The sequence below is a fragment of the Orbicella franksi genome, chromosome 9, assembly GCF_964199315.1.
Source record: "Orbicella franksi chromosome 9, jaOrbFran1.1, whole genome shotgun sequence".
NCBI lineage: Eukaryota > Metazoa > Cnidaria > Anthozoa > Scleractinia > Merulinidae > Orbicella > Orbicella franksi.
Genome location: NC_138153.1, coordinates 15,615,239 through 15,634,110, shown reverse-complemented (window position 1 = coordinate 15,634,110; position 18,872 = coordinate 15,615,239). Strand labels below are relative to the sequence as shown.

General features: G+C 38.6%; 2 protein-coding genes across 2 annotated transcripts; one reads left to right on the top strand and one right to left on the bottom strand.

The window, feature by feature from the left end:
* Positions 1-1,037: 1,037 nt before the first annotated feature.
* Positions 1,038-11,224, top strand: LOC145498137 (uncharacterized). The gene is made up of 5 exons (XM_081478019.1): positions 1,038-1,386; positions 1,452-1,497; positions 4,182-4,418; positions 6,412-6,726; positions 8,296-11,224. The coding sequence occupies exons 1-5, from the start codon at positions 1,240-1,242 to the stop codon at positions 9,933-9,935; spliced, it is 2,385 nt and encodes a 794-aa protein (XP_081334145.1). The 5' UTR covers positions 1,038-1,239; the 3' UTR covers positions 9,936-11,224.
* Positions 11,225-11,319: 95 nt separating this feature from the next.
* On the bottom strand, positions 11,320-18,724 carry LOC145498135 (uncharacterized). The gene is made up of 5 exons (XM_081478017.1): positions 18,607-18,724; positions 18,457-18,516; positions 17,761-17,871; positions 15,615-17,676; positions 11,320-13,493 (listed from the first exon to the last, which is right to left on the bottom strand). The coding sequence occupies exons 1-5, from the start codon at positions 18,625-18,627 to the stop codon at positions 13,174-13,176; spliced, it is 2,574 nt and encodes an 857-aa protein (XP_081334143.1). The 5' UTR covers positions 18,628-18,724; the 3' UTR covers positions 11,320-13,173.
* Positions 18,725-18,872: the final 148 nt, after the last annotated feature.

Genomic DNA, 18,872 nt, shown 5'->3' with positions numbered 1-18,872 from the left:
ACAACATACTTTAGCACCGGAAATCCTAAACATGGCTTTAAATCACTTGATCCTACCTATCTTTTCTACACCCACTGTCTTTGTTATCAAGTTAACATTCTTCTACACTCAATAAAGCAACTTGGAATTTTCTTTGTTTACCGAGTTAGCATTCTTTAACACTTTTAAAAATAGAGTATCACGGAATTTTTTGTTCCAGAGGTAAGCTTGAAAAGGTTCACTAATATCGTACGTCACACAAGGATTGTGACGACTTGTTTCGAGGAAGATGCTACTCAAGCAGTTTCGAAACTAGTCTAAACTTGGTTCCAGTGCAACCTCTCATGAGACACCGCTTTTAACAGCGTTTCAATAGACCGGTAAAGCCCTCTTTACAATATCGATAGCTATATTTATCTTTGAGGCTCGAGTGCTAGCAAGGTGTGTTTGTTGACCTTACTTGTGCGATATGTTTCCGTTTGTTCTTAACGGTGGATGCTAAACTATTCCAGCTGAGAATCGAGCATTTTTTCCACGAAAATAAATAAGAAAGAAAACGTTGGGAGCAAGTCGCGCGCGTTCTAAAAATCGCAACAATTAGTAACGCAATGCGGTCACGCTTACAGACTGAAGCCACCAAACTTGTTTACAAATACCTGGCGTATGATGAATCCTGTTTGTTTAACCCGTAAGCTCCCGATCAAACATTCTAAATTCTGAGGAATCAATTAAAAATTTAGGCAAGGAAAGTTTTGATATTTTGTTTTGCACCACCCTCCCCCTCCCTCCCCCTTCCCCCCCCCCCCAAAAAAAAATGACTACATTTGTCGGTCTAGAAAAGTCTTGGAAGATATTATCGATAATTTAAAGTTCAAAACGAAAACAAAATGTTCCATGATCTACGCCGATACCTGAACGATGAATCAGATCAGTAATGTTTATCCCACGCACGTTCGACCGGATGTGTAGCAAAAATAGAGCTACCGGATGCTAAACACGAGGGATGTTTATCTGTAGTTTTAATATTGAAAACGTAATGACTGAGAAGTTATATTTATCATTGCAAAAAAGCATGTGATAGCTAATCACCTTTTACTTCGAGAAAACTCAAGGAGGCGGACTCTATGGTACCTTTAGGCATTTCAAATCAAAATATCGCGTCGGGTTTGGGCATATGTTTCACGGGGTTCCAAAAATATCGCAACAAAAAGTCAGCTAGCGAACAATACAAGAGTGTCAGGAATAACAATACGCAAAGGAATGTTGGTGACTGGTGCGTGCGCATATCCTAGAAAATCGACAAGCTCAGCATGGCTGGGTAGTTTTCCAGCAGCTGACAGACGCGATGATGTTGCCTTAAACATGGATTTGATCGAAGGGAGAGTACGTTATCGGAAAGGCAAAAAGGTTAGGCGTACATTGGAGCTAAAGTTATGCGCGATTTAACGCTAACTAGGTTGTTTTGATTGCAGTGGAAGGTTCGATGGGCTGTCTTGAAAAGGGTCAATCCCGCAACAGGTAAGTTGCCCACAAACACTGCTAATTCTTGTGATTTGCGATTATTTCCTCGTGTATAGGAGTAATGGCCGCAACCTCCTGTCGCTAAATGGCAGTCCTTGTGTAGCTGGTGTCGCAGATTCCTTTCATCAAAAAGAAATGTCTTTTGTACTTCGACGTGCTTCACCATTGCACCGATGCATGCATGTGTATAAAATCCAAACAATGTTCCTCGCAAATACACCGCCGCGCTGTGCGCATAGTCTTCGATGCACCGTTAGAAATAATAGACTGTAGTAATAGCACAGTGGACTAACTAGGCTAACAATTAGAAACCGATTCAGAGCTACGTTGCTGATCGTAATTTTTCCCTTGGCTTTTATGAGCCAGTATTTTTTGTCTATAAATATTCCATGGGCTCCAGTTGTGTTAAAATGAAATGAAGTGCTATTCACGGCCAGAAAGAATCATTACTCTGAATAAATGCCGAATTAAGCCAACAAGACTCTTGGAAATGGTAATTGCAGACATAAACAGTCTCGTTGTAAGATTCAATCATGTTGTATTTTGCATTAGTTGGAATCTCGCGCTTCATCGATCGCGTGTCGGCTGTCGATTTCACTGCATTTGATGGGCTTCCACCCCGTTTACTCGCGGCTACATGGCTTTTTGAAAGCTGTAAGCTGCTCGTTAACACGTTGACTTTCTCTCTCTCGATTTTCGTGCGACATCTTGGTCTGTCCAAACATAATCTTTGAACTTTTTAAGCTTAAGGCGCCGCTATGCTTTTTCCGCTTCCTGACAATTCAGTAGCGAAAACGATTTTTAATTTGTATGGCCCGTTGGAAAATGACTAGGCAACATTTTTATCGGTTCATAATTCGAGCAGGGAACGATTTCGGTTTTTCGGTTTTTTGGCCGTATTTTAATACTACTAATTCAGTCATACGTTAATCTAAATGTCACTTGTCACTACCGTTTCAGCATAAAATCAATAGACTACTTTACTTTGCAGATCGAGAGACAATCATAATATTTATATGTGCTCGGTTTACGAAAGAGCCCTTGATTTCTTACGTCGTTCCATTAGAATATTGTTTCTAAATTTATTTTCTTGCGTGATAACATGAAAATTGCTGACTATCTACTCCACTAGCTAATTACTTAGGAGATCATTTATTTCCGTTGTTTAAAAACGTTGGATTTTTCTGTCAGAAAGAGATCGAGATATCTTTCAGGAAGAAATATCGCTTGAATTTTACATCGTAAAAATAGGAATATTACCACGCAATACTTTTTTTCATTTTTGTACCTCTTGTTTACATGTATTCAATGAAGAATTACTCTCTGTAGTTTTCGTTAAAAGGTTTTAAAATTGTGGCAAGCAAAGAACGTCACTACCTGTAAATGGAATTTCTGTGCTGAGGTTGATGCATGTATGTCAAATTGCTTTTGTTAATTTAAGAAATTAAATGTACAGCATTAGTCTAAGTTATCTCTGCTCTATGTTGCATCCATTAATTTTTGTGACCATGAAGATTATATGCCCCCTTAGCTTGACAGTTTTTATCCATCTGCGATATAGTTACATTTTATTGGTGGTATTAACATGACATTTTCAATTTTTTTGTTGTTGACAATTTGAATGAGAAAAGTTGTGACATCCAAAAATAGCTCATTGATTTACATTTTGAGGACTTTTGGAAAGTGAAAGTGTTCATAGATCATGAATTTCAATTGTGCTGTTAAACTTCTGTAGTATACCTTAACCAAACGGGTGCATAGTGCTGCGTTTTGTTGTGTCTTTTTGGCCAGCTGTATTTGGTGAAGTGGTAAAACAATAGTGTGAATACATTTATGTCTCACATATCGTACAACTCTGCTATGTTATTATACAATCAGTCTTCCAAAAATTTATGAAGGAGATCAAATGTGCGATCGTGTGAATAAATTGTTTGAACATTTGACATGTTGCAATAAAAAGGCCATTTGACGTCAGACATAAAGAGGGCTAAAAATTATGGTGAAAATCACACAATAGTTGCCACCTGTACTACTGGATATCTGTTGTAGTTTTGTCTTGACTGAACTGTGAATTTAAATGGAAATGACCACTGTGGTTTGTGGTTTCATTTAACTATTTCTCACAATTTAAAATGGAGCAGCTATAATAAAAATGGTCTGCTTTACTTCATGTTTGTAATTATTCCCAGATTTGAAGTAGTGTGTAAATAAAGGCATTACAGCTGGTAGTATTTGGTAGTATTTGTATTGGAGGGAAGGAAGGATGGTAACCTGCCCTGGACTAATACATGTGTAACCAAATAAGCATTCAATCCAGGGACTAACATTACTCCCACTAAGGAGGACAGTTTAAGACCCATGGCTTGGTAACCACCTAATCTTGAAGACAAACTCAGGGGTTTCATTGACATTTTCAGCAGGAGGACAACTGGACTTCTTTTATAAAAAAAAAAAAAAACTTCTCGCTAGATGGCCAAACCAGGTGGGAAAAATTGTCTTCACAGCTGGTCAATTTGCCCGGTGCTTGGTCTTTAATGGAACCCCTACAAACTTGAAGCTTTTTATCCTTATCTTCTTCTTACAAACACTCAAAAACAAAAGGAACACTGGGCAACCAGTTATTTTAGTTCAGATGCTGTCTTGTGACGTAATGTGATTGATGTCTTTTTTTCCACTTGTAGATGTCTTGAATCTTGTTATGTATCCTGATCGCCATGCTGATCAATCAAGTGCTGGAGTGCGTCACAAAGCCCTCCTTTCCCTCAAGGGGTTTAGTGGGTTACAGGTACTCAATAAGATGGACAAGCATTTCAATGTAATCGTTATCATAACAACAGAGGAAGTCATTCCACTTAGCTTTGAGACAATCGATCAGCGGGCTGAATGGCTAGCACTTCTACAGGGTTACTTTGGAAAAGGTGAGTCTAAATCTATGATGATAATGACTGGAAATCATAAAGCACAGATTCTATAAAAAAATGATCAAAATTAATGTGCTTTACAAGGATACATGTAGTTCTAAAGAAAATAAATAACATGATAATATAGACACAGTTTAAAAACATTACATGATGGTAGACATTCAGATAATAGAAACTACATTTAGAAATTTAAAGAGGTTTATTAATAGATATATATGATTTCTTAAAGATGAAGTTAAACACATACAATGTTTCAAGGTTGCTGATTTCACTGGTTAGCTGGGCTGTTCAAAAATGTAATGTAGCTGACATCAGAGTGTTCTAGCTATCTTCAAATATTGAATGAGTTTCCCAGATGGAGCTTCTAGTGTAATAATAATGTCAACAAAGCCACACTTTTTTTCACTAAGGGTCTTTTTCACTAAGGGTCTTCTCATATTAACAATTCATAGAGTGACATGTGAAAAATAATACACTTTTCTTTCCAAAGTGGGTGCCCTGCACACCCATCTGGCAAAAAAGCCCACTGGCAGACCTTCAGGCATGTGGCAACAAGAGGTTGATTTGTCGGTACTTAGGAAGATAAAATGATTCTATATCACAAACATGAGCTGTTTAGTTGTTGATAGTGACATGCCTAAGGGAGACACTTTTAATTTTAGTATGAAGAATATGAATACATTTGTGTAGAAGCAATTATGATAGGAAATTAATGTGCACTTTTTCAATTTGCAAGACTAAAAACTGATGTGAGCAGAAAGCAAAATCAATTAAGATGCAAGTGAAAATTTACAATATTTCCTGATGAAAGATGTTAAAACATGATTAGCACAATAAAATCTCAGATCATGATAGCAGGAACAATGCTGAACACAGCACAAGATTAGAGATCCATACATTTGATATGCAAGGTACAAAGATACTGAGAATGAGATCACAGAGGAAGTTGATTAGAAATGTTATACTTTAAAGATTGATAAATTTAAAGATTAAATAATCATGCTAAACAAGAAAAGCTGTTGCTAAATGTATGGTTTCCTGATACCTATAAGGAGCGGATGATTAATAATTTTCAGTCAAAATACATTAGCAATTAGTGCTGTGGAAACCGAGGCACTTCTTTGGTCTCTGAAAATATTCCTCTTTCAGTAAATTAAATGGAGCTAGAATTTTCTATGAAAAGGTACAGTTATTTGAAATGGGGGGAAGACGTATTTTGTACACTGTTTATAAACTAGCCAGTTTTTCCAAATTACCCAACAACATTAGACCATACATTGCTGTTTTCTGCAACAAAATCAACAAGCATAGCCCATTTGAAAATCACCAGTGCTTTCAAATAACAATATCACCTGACATTCTGGCAGGCATTCTGGTATGAAAGTCCAGCTATGACATTGTCAGTTCTCAAAATTAGCCCTCTAGTAGAAGTTGTTATGGTCCTCCCTTATTGAAGGATGGGAGCTGCACCAGGGCAGGCCAGCTACATGTACTGACTAATTAAACCTTATTGAAAGCACTGAATTGTAGCAAGTACTCTGATAATTGTCTTAATAGAACCTCTCTTTATTGGCTGTCACAATAGAGCAAATCAGGCAATTACTTAATTGGTTTTGGCTTTAAAAATGGTTTGAGGTTGGCTGTGTAGTCTAATTGGTAAGTAAAAAAGTTTGGTTTTTGTGTTACGACACTCAATTGAAAACCGCTCTTATGTCAAGAGGGGATAAATAAATGAATAGATAACTTTATTTATTGAGGGAAACACTTTACAGTCATGAACTAAGAAACCTGTGGCCCTCACCTAAATTACAACTATAAACAATGGATAAAAAATATATAATGATATCTTGTGATAATGTATTTAATTGGATGTCCTTTGATACCACTAAATTCTCAGAACTTACACTGAAAGAAGTGCATGACAATGAGCTGGGAGAATTTATCTTTTGAACCTAGAACTGAATGCATTTTTTTATGTTCTCCTCCGCAGAAAAATCTTTTGAAGGTATTGTGCCACACAAGCAGAAGATCAAGGCAGGAGAAGCTGTTCTGCGTTTCTATAACACTTTCTTCTCGTTGACTAAGAAGGACAACTACCGTCTTATTGGTCACTGGAAATTTACAGCGTTACCTAAATATGGTGCTGTAGAAGGAGGATTTGCCTTTCAGGCAAGGCCAGACCCTCTATCAGGAGATAAACTGCTTACCTACTTCTTTGCTACTCGATCAGGGAGGGAAATACAGCAGTTATTTGACAGTGTCTGTAGAGCGGATGAGATGGTGCCTGGTCAAGAATGCCAATCAGGTATATAGCAGTATTGATGCTCTATTGAGTAGCCCAGTTGATGACTATGTTTGATTACTTTTTAATATCATGGGTGACAAATAATATTATTACGCTCACAATTACACTCGCTAGTTTATTGTATCAAAATACTTTGTGCCAAATATTGCCATAGCAATTTTGTTATTTCACATGAGAAATATAAATTAACACTAAAATTATAATAATGCTGAAATTTCACTGAATAGCCCTTTTCATGGTTACCTTTGCTCATTCGCATTACGATAAAATCTAGCAGGTCTATGAGGCAATTTCAGGCTATTTTGTAATTTTAGCCTGAAATTGCCTCACATCCATGTTGGATTACATTGTAATGCAAATGCGAAAAATTAACTGTGAAAAGGGCTATTTATTAGCCATGATATTTATTTGGTCAGATAACTGCTACTTGAAACAAAGCATCAGCTTTCCATGAAAAGATGTCTAGAGGCTGCATGTTCATTCCGAAATTATTTGGGATAAATTGTGAACGACAGTATGAATCGAAAACTCTTGATTAAAAGTTTCCGGCAGCCGAACAGCATTTTTGAAATAATATACCATTTCTGGCAGTCAGAAGATGTTCCACTTATGGCTTTGCATTTATTGTGTTAACAATATGGTTGTTGAGAATTAACCAATAACATGCTAACCGATGTGAGGCATACTGGTCTCATGGTTAATACACTCGTCTCCGTATCGAGCAGTCCGGTTTCAAGCCCTGGCTGGGGACATTGTGTTGTGTTCTTGGGCGAGACACTTTACTCTCACAGTGCCTCTCTCTGCCCACGTCTATAAATGGGTACTGGCAAACTTAATGCTGGGAGTAACCCTGCAATGGACTAGCATCCCATCCAGGGGTGAGTAGAAATACTCCTAGTGGATCAACTCTGGCTTGATGGACCACTTGGCTCGTATGCAGACTTAAACTTTACCTATGCTAAGCGATGCGTTATTCAGGTTATTATAAGTTGCGCTTTTCAAGCTAAGCTGAGTGCTATTCAGGCTAACCGGAAACAGATTATTAGACTTTGCTTAAAAAAACTCCATGTCTAGTTAGCACTGAATAGCACTTTGGTTAGCCTGAAAAACAACAATGTTAGTCTGAATGGCAAACCAGTAAGTCTTTTTACGGTTACTCATCAATTATTTAAATGGTAAAAGGATAATTTTCTGACTGCCGGACACAGTGTATTCTAAAAACGTTTTCCGGCTACCATGAAACTTTTAGCGAGGAGCTTTCAATTCATACGGTTGTGTACAATTTATCCCAAAGAATTTCCATTGTACATGCAGACTTGAAATGGAAGGGTAATTGTTTCCTTACCAGGAAATTTCTGTAAAGAAAGCAACACCGTCTGAATTGTGGAGAATTCGGCACTTTTCCTATTTCCTTCCAGCCATGTTTCATATTTTCAGGCCAACGCGTGGTTACTCAGTTCGTTTCCATGCGAAGTTCAAAGACCTTTTCCCGGCGGTTGCCTCAGTTTCAAAATGAGGCTTATTGCAACTATGCCTCAGCATAAAGCTTCTCTCTGCTTCTTCTTGCAGACACCAGCCAGCCCGGAACAAGTGAAGAAGATAATAAACCACAGCCTGGCTTTCTCCGGCGTGCTTGGCTTCGAATGAGCGGAAAACGGTCACGCAAAGGAAAAGCCCCGAGACCTCGGAGTCGAAGCATGCCATCTACTAGCAAAAAGAAGGCTGAAAACACTGAGCTGAGTTCTAGATCTCCCACAGAGCAAGGAATTCCTTCTGTTCGAAGGAATGAATCGGTGCCTGCAAATATAGGAGCCAGTCGTAACCGCGCTGACAGTTTAAATGAAGTGTTTTTGGGTGAAAAAAAGCCTTCTGCCTCCTCACCAAGAAGCCCACCGCCCGGGTACCAGAATATAGCGGGGGTCACACCCGAGGGATACGAGGTAATGAACCCGGGGGATGATTATCCCCTCAATGGGAGGAAAAGCAGTGGTACGAACTCGTTTACAAGGAAAGAATCAGCGGGACAAAGAAAGAGTGATGCAGCACACGAACAGCCTGATGGAACACAGGCCAGAGAGTTAGAAGGGTATGTGGTGGTCGAAGGGCGGGACGAAGAGCTCCTGGAAAAAATAAGAACGAACTCATACGCTAAAGACAACAGAACATCGCAAGGGTCCGAGAGTGGGCGAATTAAGTCATCTGCTTCAGAGAAACGACAAAGCGATCGAACGGAGGAAAACTGTGCCATTCGAGAAGACGAGGAACACGAAGCGGAAGGGAGAAAAATGTCCGAAAATGAAAAACCGCGTTTGTCAAATGGAGAAGTCCAGTGTCGCATTGTTGTCACTACAACTGAGGAAATCGACGAAGAAAGAACTAAACATGACAAGGACGTGTTGATAAATGGCGACGATGTTTTTGATACAGTTGCAAAAGGAAATCAACGTAGCCGAAGTAACACAAACGAAAAGGCTGCGAGAAACGCCGACTATGTCAACGGAGATATAACGCAAAGCAAGGATAATACCGAAGCGGACGAAAAACAAGCTAATGGTAAGTCCAACAGTGTCTCTACCCGGCGAGGCATGAAAATTCCGCCAAACCTTTCTCTCCCACCAACCACAACTATTGGTAGCGCCGAGCATCTTTATGTGAATTCCCCCAAAATCGTTGATTACGTCAACGTTAAGGGTGGCAGAGCAGGGCCTGGGTCGGCGAGATCTCGCGTCCTAAGCGGCGCGTCGAAGGCTCACTCAGGCGGAAAATCAAAACTAAACCCGTACGCAATGTATGATGGGAACGATGATTCGATTTACCACAGTGTGGAGTCTCTAATGCCGTCACATCCGGGATATCAAAATGTCTTTGCTGATGACCCGTCGCGAAGCCACAGCTTCGAGAATATCGCCGGCCATTCGTACGCCAATGTGGCAGGCGGACACCCTTCGTATCAGAATATCGGGCACATGGATAGGTCGTACGTGAATGTAATGTCGAGGCCACACCAGGGGAATTTAAATTATATAAGACTCGAGGGCGTGGATTCGCCGCACGCGCCAAGCCCGCTAGTAAATACCTCGCCGAAATCGGCGAAGCCTTCAAGCGACTACACTTGGATCGACGAGAGGAAAACGAAACTTTTGAAAGACACGGCTAAAATGCACTCTGAACGAAGGCAGGAGAATCTGCCGCGCGTTATGAAGAAGTAACTTTGTAAATAGTTTAGACTACGAACAATTTCTACACGAACTTGCGTATAACCTGAAAGATTCGCGCGCGAGAAACGAGCAGTAAAAATGCCGCGTGAAAATTGGTGCTGGCGCAACTCGCACCAACCTTCCGCAGTTATTTTTCGGCTTACTTCTCTTCTCGTAGTAAAATAGTTGTTAATTCCGGTTTTATTATTGAGTATGACTTTGTACTTATTTTTACACGGCAGGTTCTGTAGTTGTTAATTACGTCATCTTCGTTTTAGGGAAGTGTCCTCTTTTTGGAAAAACAGTAAAGGAGTGCATGATTAATATCAGGAGCCATAATGGCTCCTGTTAATATTTAAAAAAGTATAAGAGCTTATTTTTGGTAACGAGAAAAAGATTCAGAAAATACTTAGAGGTCTACTGTAGTGGAGAAATAAATAATAGCTTTGTCAGACTACGAATTATCGTTTTTCACTCGATATCAACACGATGTCAAACAGACAGCCGTGGGAAATTATCTTGATGTACAATCAAGTTCTCAGAACCTACATTAATGAAATACATTACGGTCGGTAATGAGAATTAAGATTGCGAACCGTGGAGTCACAGGTTAATTTAATTCTCACATTCTAGTTTGCTTAACTTTGTTTTTCCAAGAGATGAACAGATTTTGTATCAGAATTTATCAGAGTATGGGATGTACGAGATGGGATGGGCGAAGGGTGTCACGAATTGCCTTTAATCTGTAATCATTCGCGCTTACCAGTACTCGTTTTAAAAGATAATTAGATCCGTTTTAATTGCTACCTTGAGAAACTTCTGTTGCACTGAATATTCAGGATTAATTTTTTTAGGACGCATGAACTAGACAAATTATTGTGCTTCTTTACATATTGCGAGCTTGTGGTTTTTATCGTCAGCAGTTGACACGCCTACAGGTCGACTATCAAATTTGATAAAAACCAAGAGTATAGTTTGAATTTTTTGAGAAAAACCCAGTTGCTGATCTTTCTAACATGAAATATTGATGACATTCATTTTGTTTAGCGCTTTCGGCAAGGATGCCAAAACCCCGCGCGCGTTCACAGAGCTGAGCGTAGAAGGCCCCTGTGTAGGCAGTCAGATTGCGAGTTTGCAAACCATCAAACTTTGGTTCAAGCCAACTTCTTACAGTTAGACGTGTGTGCATCTAGGCTATGCATGCAAGGCTTTTGTATAAACTCAAGTTAAGGTAGACGTTTTTTGTAAAAAAAGAGAAAGTTTAATCAATTAAAGGGTGTCTGCAATTTTACCAGTATAAATTGTGTATCCTTGCAATTGTAGTTCGTTGTTATACCTCAGTGCAAATCCAGACCTCAGAAATCACTAGGAAAACAATACAGCAAATACCGCTGCAACTGTATTCGTCGAAAATGTCCACTCTTAGCGCCAATCGTGACTGGTGAGATCACGTTATTTGGACTGTCACGCAACACTTCCAGGTGCACCCGTCCATGAGCAAAGAAATATTCCCGCTATACCCACCCATCCCAACTAGGTTCCACCTCCCAACACCAGCCGAACACGAGCCCTTTTCGTATTTTCAGAAACGTTACCTCCAAACACTGAACTCAAAATGGAAGTAGAGCCAGATAACAACGTTAATCAGAGTGGCTTTCTTACAACATATCCTTCTATTCATTGGCTTTCTTGAATTCTATATAGTCGTTTCTTTTCAGATCCTAATCCAGGCATTTATTCAGTACTGCTTAGTAGCCCCAACCAACCCCCCTCTTATGCTCTGGCTTAGGGGAATAAAACAAAAGAAATTGATTTTTCATCCCTCATCCTTGATACGATTTATTTTATTTTATTCCCCCAAGCCTCAGAGACAAGTTTGAATTTTAATATACTGAAGTTGGCTTGTTTCAAGCCCATCCAAAATCCCCCATAAACCTGTAGAAGTCGAGAACTAATAACCAGGAACTTATGGTATGTGCAGGAAACCTGGTTTAGGTGCATTTGTTCAGCCACACAGAAATCAAAGAAACAAATTAATGCTTCAGGCCTGGGAGACACTATATAATCGAGAAAAGATCTTTTTCTGCATACAATTTATTAATAAGAAGATATGGTACATCACAGCTACAACCTAACACAACAGTAAGACTTACTGTAAAAATTCTCACTTTTGGTTCCACAATTAAGGGGTAGAGACTAAGACAAAAACTAATTGAGATTCCCTAAAACAGAATCCAGGAAGGGGGGGGGGGGGGGGATCCAATCGAGGAGAGCAGTGGGTCGGCCAGTCCGTGTCAACCCAAAAGAAGTATAAGTGACACTGGCCGGGTCCCCTTTACTCCCCCCTCCCCTTACACTAGGCAGACCAAGAAACCCCTGAACATTTTAATGAACATGCATAGTAACAAATACAAACTGAAAACAGTTTCACAGTTTGAGATTGAACATTGCATATGATTCATTTTAAACTACTGTACCCTACAAATCTTGGTGCAGCTTTAAAATATGTTCTACGGTATCTTGCATGAAGAAATAGTGGCTACATACATTCAGTGTTGTGTGCTACAAGAAAATACCATTTCTTTTTTCTAATTCAGTACCATGGCAAAGCAAGCATACTTGTCTCTACTATACAATGTTATGCAAAATTAATGTTTAAATTTACACAAATACATGCTCAAAATAGTGTGTGACATGGGTCTCTTTTTCTTACTGACCAAGTACTGCATTTTGGGCTAGAAAATGGCCATATGAATAACGAAGCATTTGTTCTGTCAAAAGTTGTTGAACATGGCATTTATGTTTTTTGTCATTAAAATAGTTGAAAAAATAAAGCTACTTCAAAAACATGCCCAGCTATAATGTATTTCTTCAACACCCACTAGATAACCACCTCTAAGCACTGCTGCACAAAAAAGGAAAGTTACTAAACTGTCCCACCGCCTAACCCCCTGACAGTATATTTTAAGCCTCACCCTGAGAATTGGACAGCCTCTGACAATGAACACTAATTTATGGAGTCCTTCCATTCTCAGACAAAAATGATCACCTGTCAAGTAGATTGTCAATATGTCTCTTACTTTTCTTTACCTATCAACCATAATAATTAACAAGAAGCCCTAACATTAAGCAGCTGCTCCCTTAACCTGTCACATTGTCCTCCTCTGTACGTCACACAATCCGTCCTTGTCACACAATGCTGGGCCGTGTTTGAAAATTAAAGAAAGATATGGTTGGAAATTCATCTTTATCATGAATGGAACTTCATTTTCTCTGCTTCAATTTCCTTAGCTCTCTTCAAGATTGCCTCATTTTTCTGTTTTATTCGTTGAATCCGCTCATCAAGTTCTCTTTCCTTGACAAGACTTGTTGATTCTTCTGCTGTCGATTTCTTTTCAGCATATTGCTTCACTCTTGGAATGACTGCTTCTTTTTGTGGTTTAACTCGTTGAATGTGTGTACTAAGTTCTCGGTCCTTGACAGGTTTTTTTGACTCAGTTACTGTTGATACATTTTTAATATCTACTTCAGTTTGGTCCCCTTTCTTCTCTAAAAGTCGAGATCTCAAATCTATAAGGAAGACAAAAGCAAGAAAACTATGAGAAACTATTGAGTAAAGATATTGTTTCCCAACTGTGCAGTAGACATAACAAGAAACGAGATACCAAAGCAGAGTCAATGTCTTTCTTTCTCAAGGGAATATGGCGCAAATTGTTGTGTGAGCTTGGGTGGACCAAGTCATATGCCAAAACATCCCTGTATAGGGCTGAAAGTTGAAATCCATGGTATCGGTTGAGCATTGGGGACTGGCACAGAATTTCCAACGCGGCACAAATTCTCCTTCTGAAATTGTTTTCTTCTCTAGCTATGACAGCCATCTTACTCTCTTCCAACTTGTGACCCGTGTTGTGGCTGTCATAGCTAGAGAAGAAAACAACACGTAATCACTTGAGAAAGACGCTGTGACAGCGTCAAAAGCTTGTGATCACTAAAAACATTGACTCTGCTGCGGTATCTCATTTCTTATCATAAGAAACTACTTTATCCTTGCCACATCCATTCACTCTGAGACAAATAGCAGATGAGAGTAAACGAAACCAACAACTTGGCTACACTGTCTGAAAAAAAATTCGAAAAGCCTTGCTTGCAGGTATGTGAGAGTAAAATAACTGTTTTTGATGCATAGAGTAACTACAACAATAATTATTGCAGCCTCACTTGGATGGGATTCTGGTCAATTTTGTTAATTCAAATCTGTGACCTCCTGCTTAGCAAATCTTAGCTCAACAATTATTATGATAAGTGCTGGACTAAACAGGAACATTTAGTTTAATTTGTTTCGGGGTACAGGAACTGGGGAACCACTTTGCCACCTGACATTTCGAGCAGATGCTGCACACATCATGCCAAACAAACTATGACATTTGGGTTTTGTGAAGTAATGACCTCAAGCACTTGTAGACTGATACAACCTGTGGCAGGCCCAGTGGTCCATACCCCTGGAGGGTGTTCGTTCAAATCCAGTTCACAAATATCCAGATCTGCCATTGATATAATTATTCAGTAAACAGTCCTAAGAAAATACGCATGCTGATTGGTTAAAATCGTGTTTCAATAACTCAGTAGAAACACAGAACTAGCACAAGCTGTCGATGTAATGATGGCACGAGCAAACGGAATTTACATTTTGCAAAGTTAGCAAGTTGTTTTCCTTTTTTTCCTCATGGTGTTATCTAAAAGAAATAGAAAACATGTTCTCTGTGTTTCTATCCAGTTATTTAAACACTCGTGGAAGTTTGGGAGAACTCGAAAAAGCTACAGCATTTCTCACTCTCCCAAACTTCCACTCATGTTTCTATTTAACAATTAGATTATGAGCTCGAGATTTCTATGAGGTGATGGTTGATGAGGTCGAAGGCTAAATCAACTATCGCCTCAGAAATCGAGAGCGAATTATTTAATTGTTTTAGTAGAATTCTAACTGAAATTAATGCAAATAACGGTTTCCAATTAATTTTAAACACATTATTGAACTTTACGCTTTAACAAAATCACATGTATTGAATTGTCCTTGGTAAATTTGCAGTTGTTTACCCGCACACAACCGTTTTTTTTTTTCAATAATTTCAAGTTTTAAAAATCAAGAAACTGTTAATGTCCTTCTTTTAGTCTTCTCAGGAATTTAATTATCCATTTACATATAAACTTTCTTCCAAAACTTCAGAAAAACAATAAAAATGTTGCATTTCGTGGATGACTGACAGCCACTGCACTCTAATGACTGATAGTATACGAGCAGCTCAGCCAATCAGATTGCAGCATTTGCATTAGTATACTAGCAGAATTCTACTAAAACTCAATAGAAACACGGTACATGTATATCTATATAATTGCGAGGTAAATCCAAGCACTCTGATTGGTTCTTTTTTGGTCAAGATTGTGCCATACGGATCATTTCCATGGGAATGGTCATAAACCATGTATTTTTTGTTTCGTGCCATATCATAAACTACTTAATAACCTAGCTTGCTTGAGCAGTACTGGGAAGTATTGGCCCTTGGTTGTTTTTGTACCAGCCTCACTGCAGTTGGTGTGTACTGCCACTGAATGTTACACCAATAATCCCCAGTACAGCCCGCGTGCCTGGTTAGTAAGAGGTGATATCAATGTACTATAATATTGGACACAAACCTTTAGGTTGTTTGATGATTACACCATCCACATCTCTTTGGATTTTGGGTTTTAAGACTACTTTAGTCCCATTAGCAACTTTAGTTTCAATAAACAGAGACTTTGCTTGTTTTGTTCTTACAGTTTTCTCCTCAGTGCCACTGTCTCGAGCCTTTCTCTCTTTTCTTGGTGATGTAGACAGTGGTCTTGTATTTAAGTTCTTTTTAAGCTCAAGATGTTCTTTAACACTATTTCTTGTGCTTTCTTTCTTGACTGGTTTATCAACATTTGTTTTAACAACTTTTTCAGTTGTGTTGGATCTAGTTCTTGAGTTTGATCGCGAGCGAGAATGATAATGCCTGCTTTCTCTGTCTCTGCTTTTAGCACTAGAAAACCTATTTTGCTTTCTGTCCCTGCTGTGACTCCTGCGATAACGACTATCACTTCCTCTGTATCGTCTATCTGTTGATGGTGACAATGACCTTCTTTTACTAAATCCTTCCCTAGATCTGTCACGCAAGTGCTGATCTCGCTGTCTGTCATGGTAGGAACGCGATGAAGCTTGAGATCTTTCTGGTGAACGAGAATATCTTTTAGTTCTGTCACTCTCACTGGAGAAACTCCTTTTCCTCTTTTTGCTTTCAGTAGGTATTTTATTCAAACCTATTTTGGACTTCACTGCCGGTTGGTTCTCCTCCTCCTCTTCTTCAAAATCACTGTCTTCATCCTCAATACTTAACTGATCAAAGTCCATTTTCTCCTCACTCTCATCACTTTTTAACTTGGGCTCTGTAGATAACAACTTTGATTCTTTGTTAGCAGAAATCTCTACCTTGCTTTCACAATCAACAGCTTTGCTTGACACTTTCTCATTGCCTTTCTGTGCTGTTTCCTTGACATTTCTTGGTCCTTTAGTCTCTTTAGCTTTTTCCACTGTGTTTTCTTTTGACAGCAATTCTTGAGTTTTGTCTCTTTTGAGGTTTGGCAAAGTCACAAGGTCAGTTTTTTCTGCAGATGGAAGCTTTGAGCTTGAGTTTTTCACAACTTTAAGTGAAGGCTTGGCCACTAAAACAGTAGGTTCTTCATTTTCAGCTTTTACACTGTTCTTTGTTTTGCTCTTTAATGCCAATACTTCTGTGTTTACTTTTTCTGATGAACTTATAGCAGAAGAGACCACAGATTCTTTCTTTTCCATTAAATTACCATTATCCACAACAGGCTGATCCACAATCATTTCACTTTCACATTGATTTTCTTTTGTCATTTCAGTTTCATTTTCAACTTTACCATCACTTTCATTTTCACTATCCGACTGACTAACGACAATACGCTGTGTAGATGTCATTTGGAGTTCATTTAGACTTTCATTATCACTTTCATTCTCTTTGTTCAATCCAGTGTTGTCCTCATATTCATCATCCACAATTTCCAAATGCTCATCCAAGTTGGTAGGCGAATGTGATACTATAGATTCATTTGCAATAGTGATACTGATATCGTTTAGGACATTGATTTCGTTAGCTGAATCATTAAGCTCATCTTCCAATGCTTCCAATGCTTCTAAATAATTCTGCGAATTTTCCTGAGTATCTTCAACACTGTCTTCATCACTAAAATCAAGATTGTTTTCTACATCATCTTCATCAGATGAAATGTTATTTTCAATGCCACCCTCATCAGTCAAAACAACATTGTCCCTGAAATCTTCATTATCACTCCAAACACTGTTGTTTTCATCATCAGTCACCACATCATTCTTTTCATCAACATCGTCATCATCTACATCACGACCTTCATCTGAATCTTCCTTAGATTCCATTTCCTGATCATCTCTAGGACTTTCAATTTCAATCTTCTTGTCACTTTCTGCATCATCAATGTCCGAGCCACTGTCATTTGCTTCAGAATCTGGAGGCGTCCTCTCACTTAAGTCAATTTCTTCATAGTCTGTACTTGTTGAGGAGAAACTCTCTTGTCTTTCAAGAGAGACTACTTGCAAATCAGATTTATCTTTGCGGCCAAGACTTACACGTCGAGTGCCGCTTAAATCTGCCGCAGGCAATCCTTGTTTTGTAAAAGAATTCTAGAAAAGAGAAGAACATACTACTTATCACATACTGTCAACAGGCCAAGGAAAAACTAGTCTTTAAATAAACCTTTTTCTTACTTTTGTGCCTAAGCTCCTTAAAGCAGCAAGCCGCAAAGCTTCCAAATCATCAAAGTCCTCGTCATCGTCATCGTCACCAATACTTCTGACAATCCTTCTGTTTTCTTGAGACTTGAAAACAACAACAATTATTATTATTATTATTATTATTATTATTATTATTATAATCAGGTCAATTTGCAATGTCCAAAAACAAAATACATAACCTTCAAATCAAACAGAACTGAAAAACAACTAAGTTATCAAAAGAAAAAGAGGTACTAGATTAGTAATAACAAGCCACACTGGTACAGAGAAGGTTATGACCAAACACAATACTATTATGACAATTTAATATAATTATTAATTAGATCTAATTGGTATTGTTTATGATTAATCTAGCTACTTTTGTTGTTATAATCATTTAAAAATTTGAAACGGTTTCGTTCGTACAGTTTTGATAGTGAATACTGATCTGTTGTACGGTAAAGTACAGGCAAAATATGAAAGCGACCAAAGTGGAATCGAACAAGCTAACAAACATTTGCAAAAGTAGCATTTAAAATCACTTTATTAATCAGACGATACTCGGTAATTGGTAAAGATGATGCTGTGACGGGAAACACCAATTAGCGGTGCCTTGATCCTGTAAAACAACTTTCAACTTCACAAGACCGAGCTCATTGCAAGCGAAGGTCCGTAAGTTAATTAACTCACCTCGAATTCGTTAGAGACGGCAACCCTGTAAACATCACGCCTGAAAACGTCGTAATCAATCTGAAATCAATCAAACACAGTTCAAAACAAAGGGCTAACATTTCAACTAAACCGAATTAAGTAATTTTTTGTTAAGAATGCCTACTGTACCTGCTCTACGTCGGCGTCCATCTTGGAAATTTTCGCTATTTCTGGTCCTTGCGCAGAAAACTGCGCATTATTGGATTAGAGGAACCGCTGATAGGCAGGCGCAAATTGACAGGTTTTCTTTCAGAAGTACTCGTTTGTTGTATTTGTGTAAGTATGGTAACTGCATTTATATACACTACAGTGCACTACGTCAATTTTAGTCTGTTCATATGAACAGCCATTTAAGGGTTGAAGGGTCATGGGGGAAGGTGGGGTATGGTATGTCC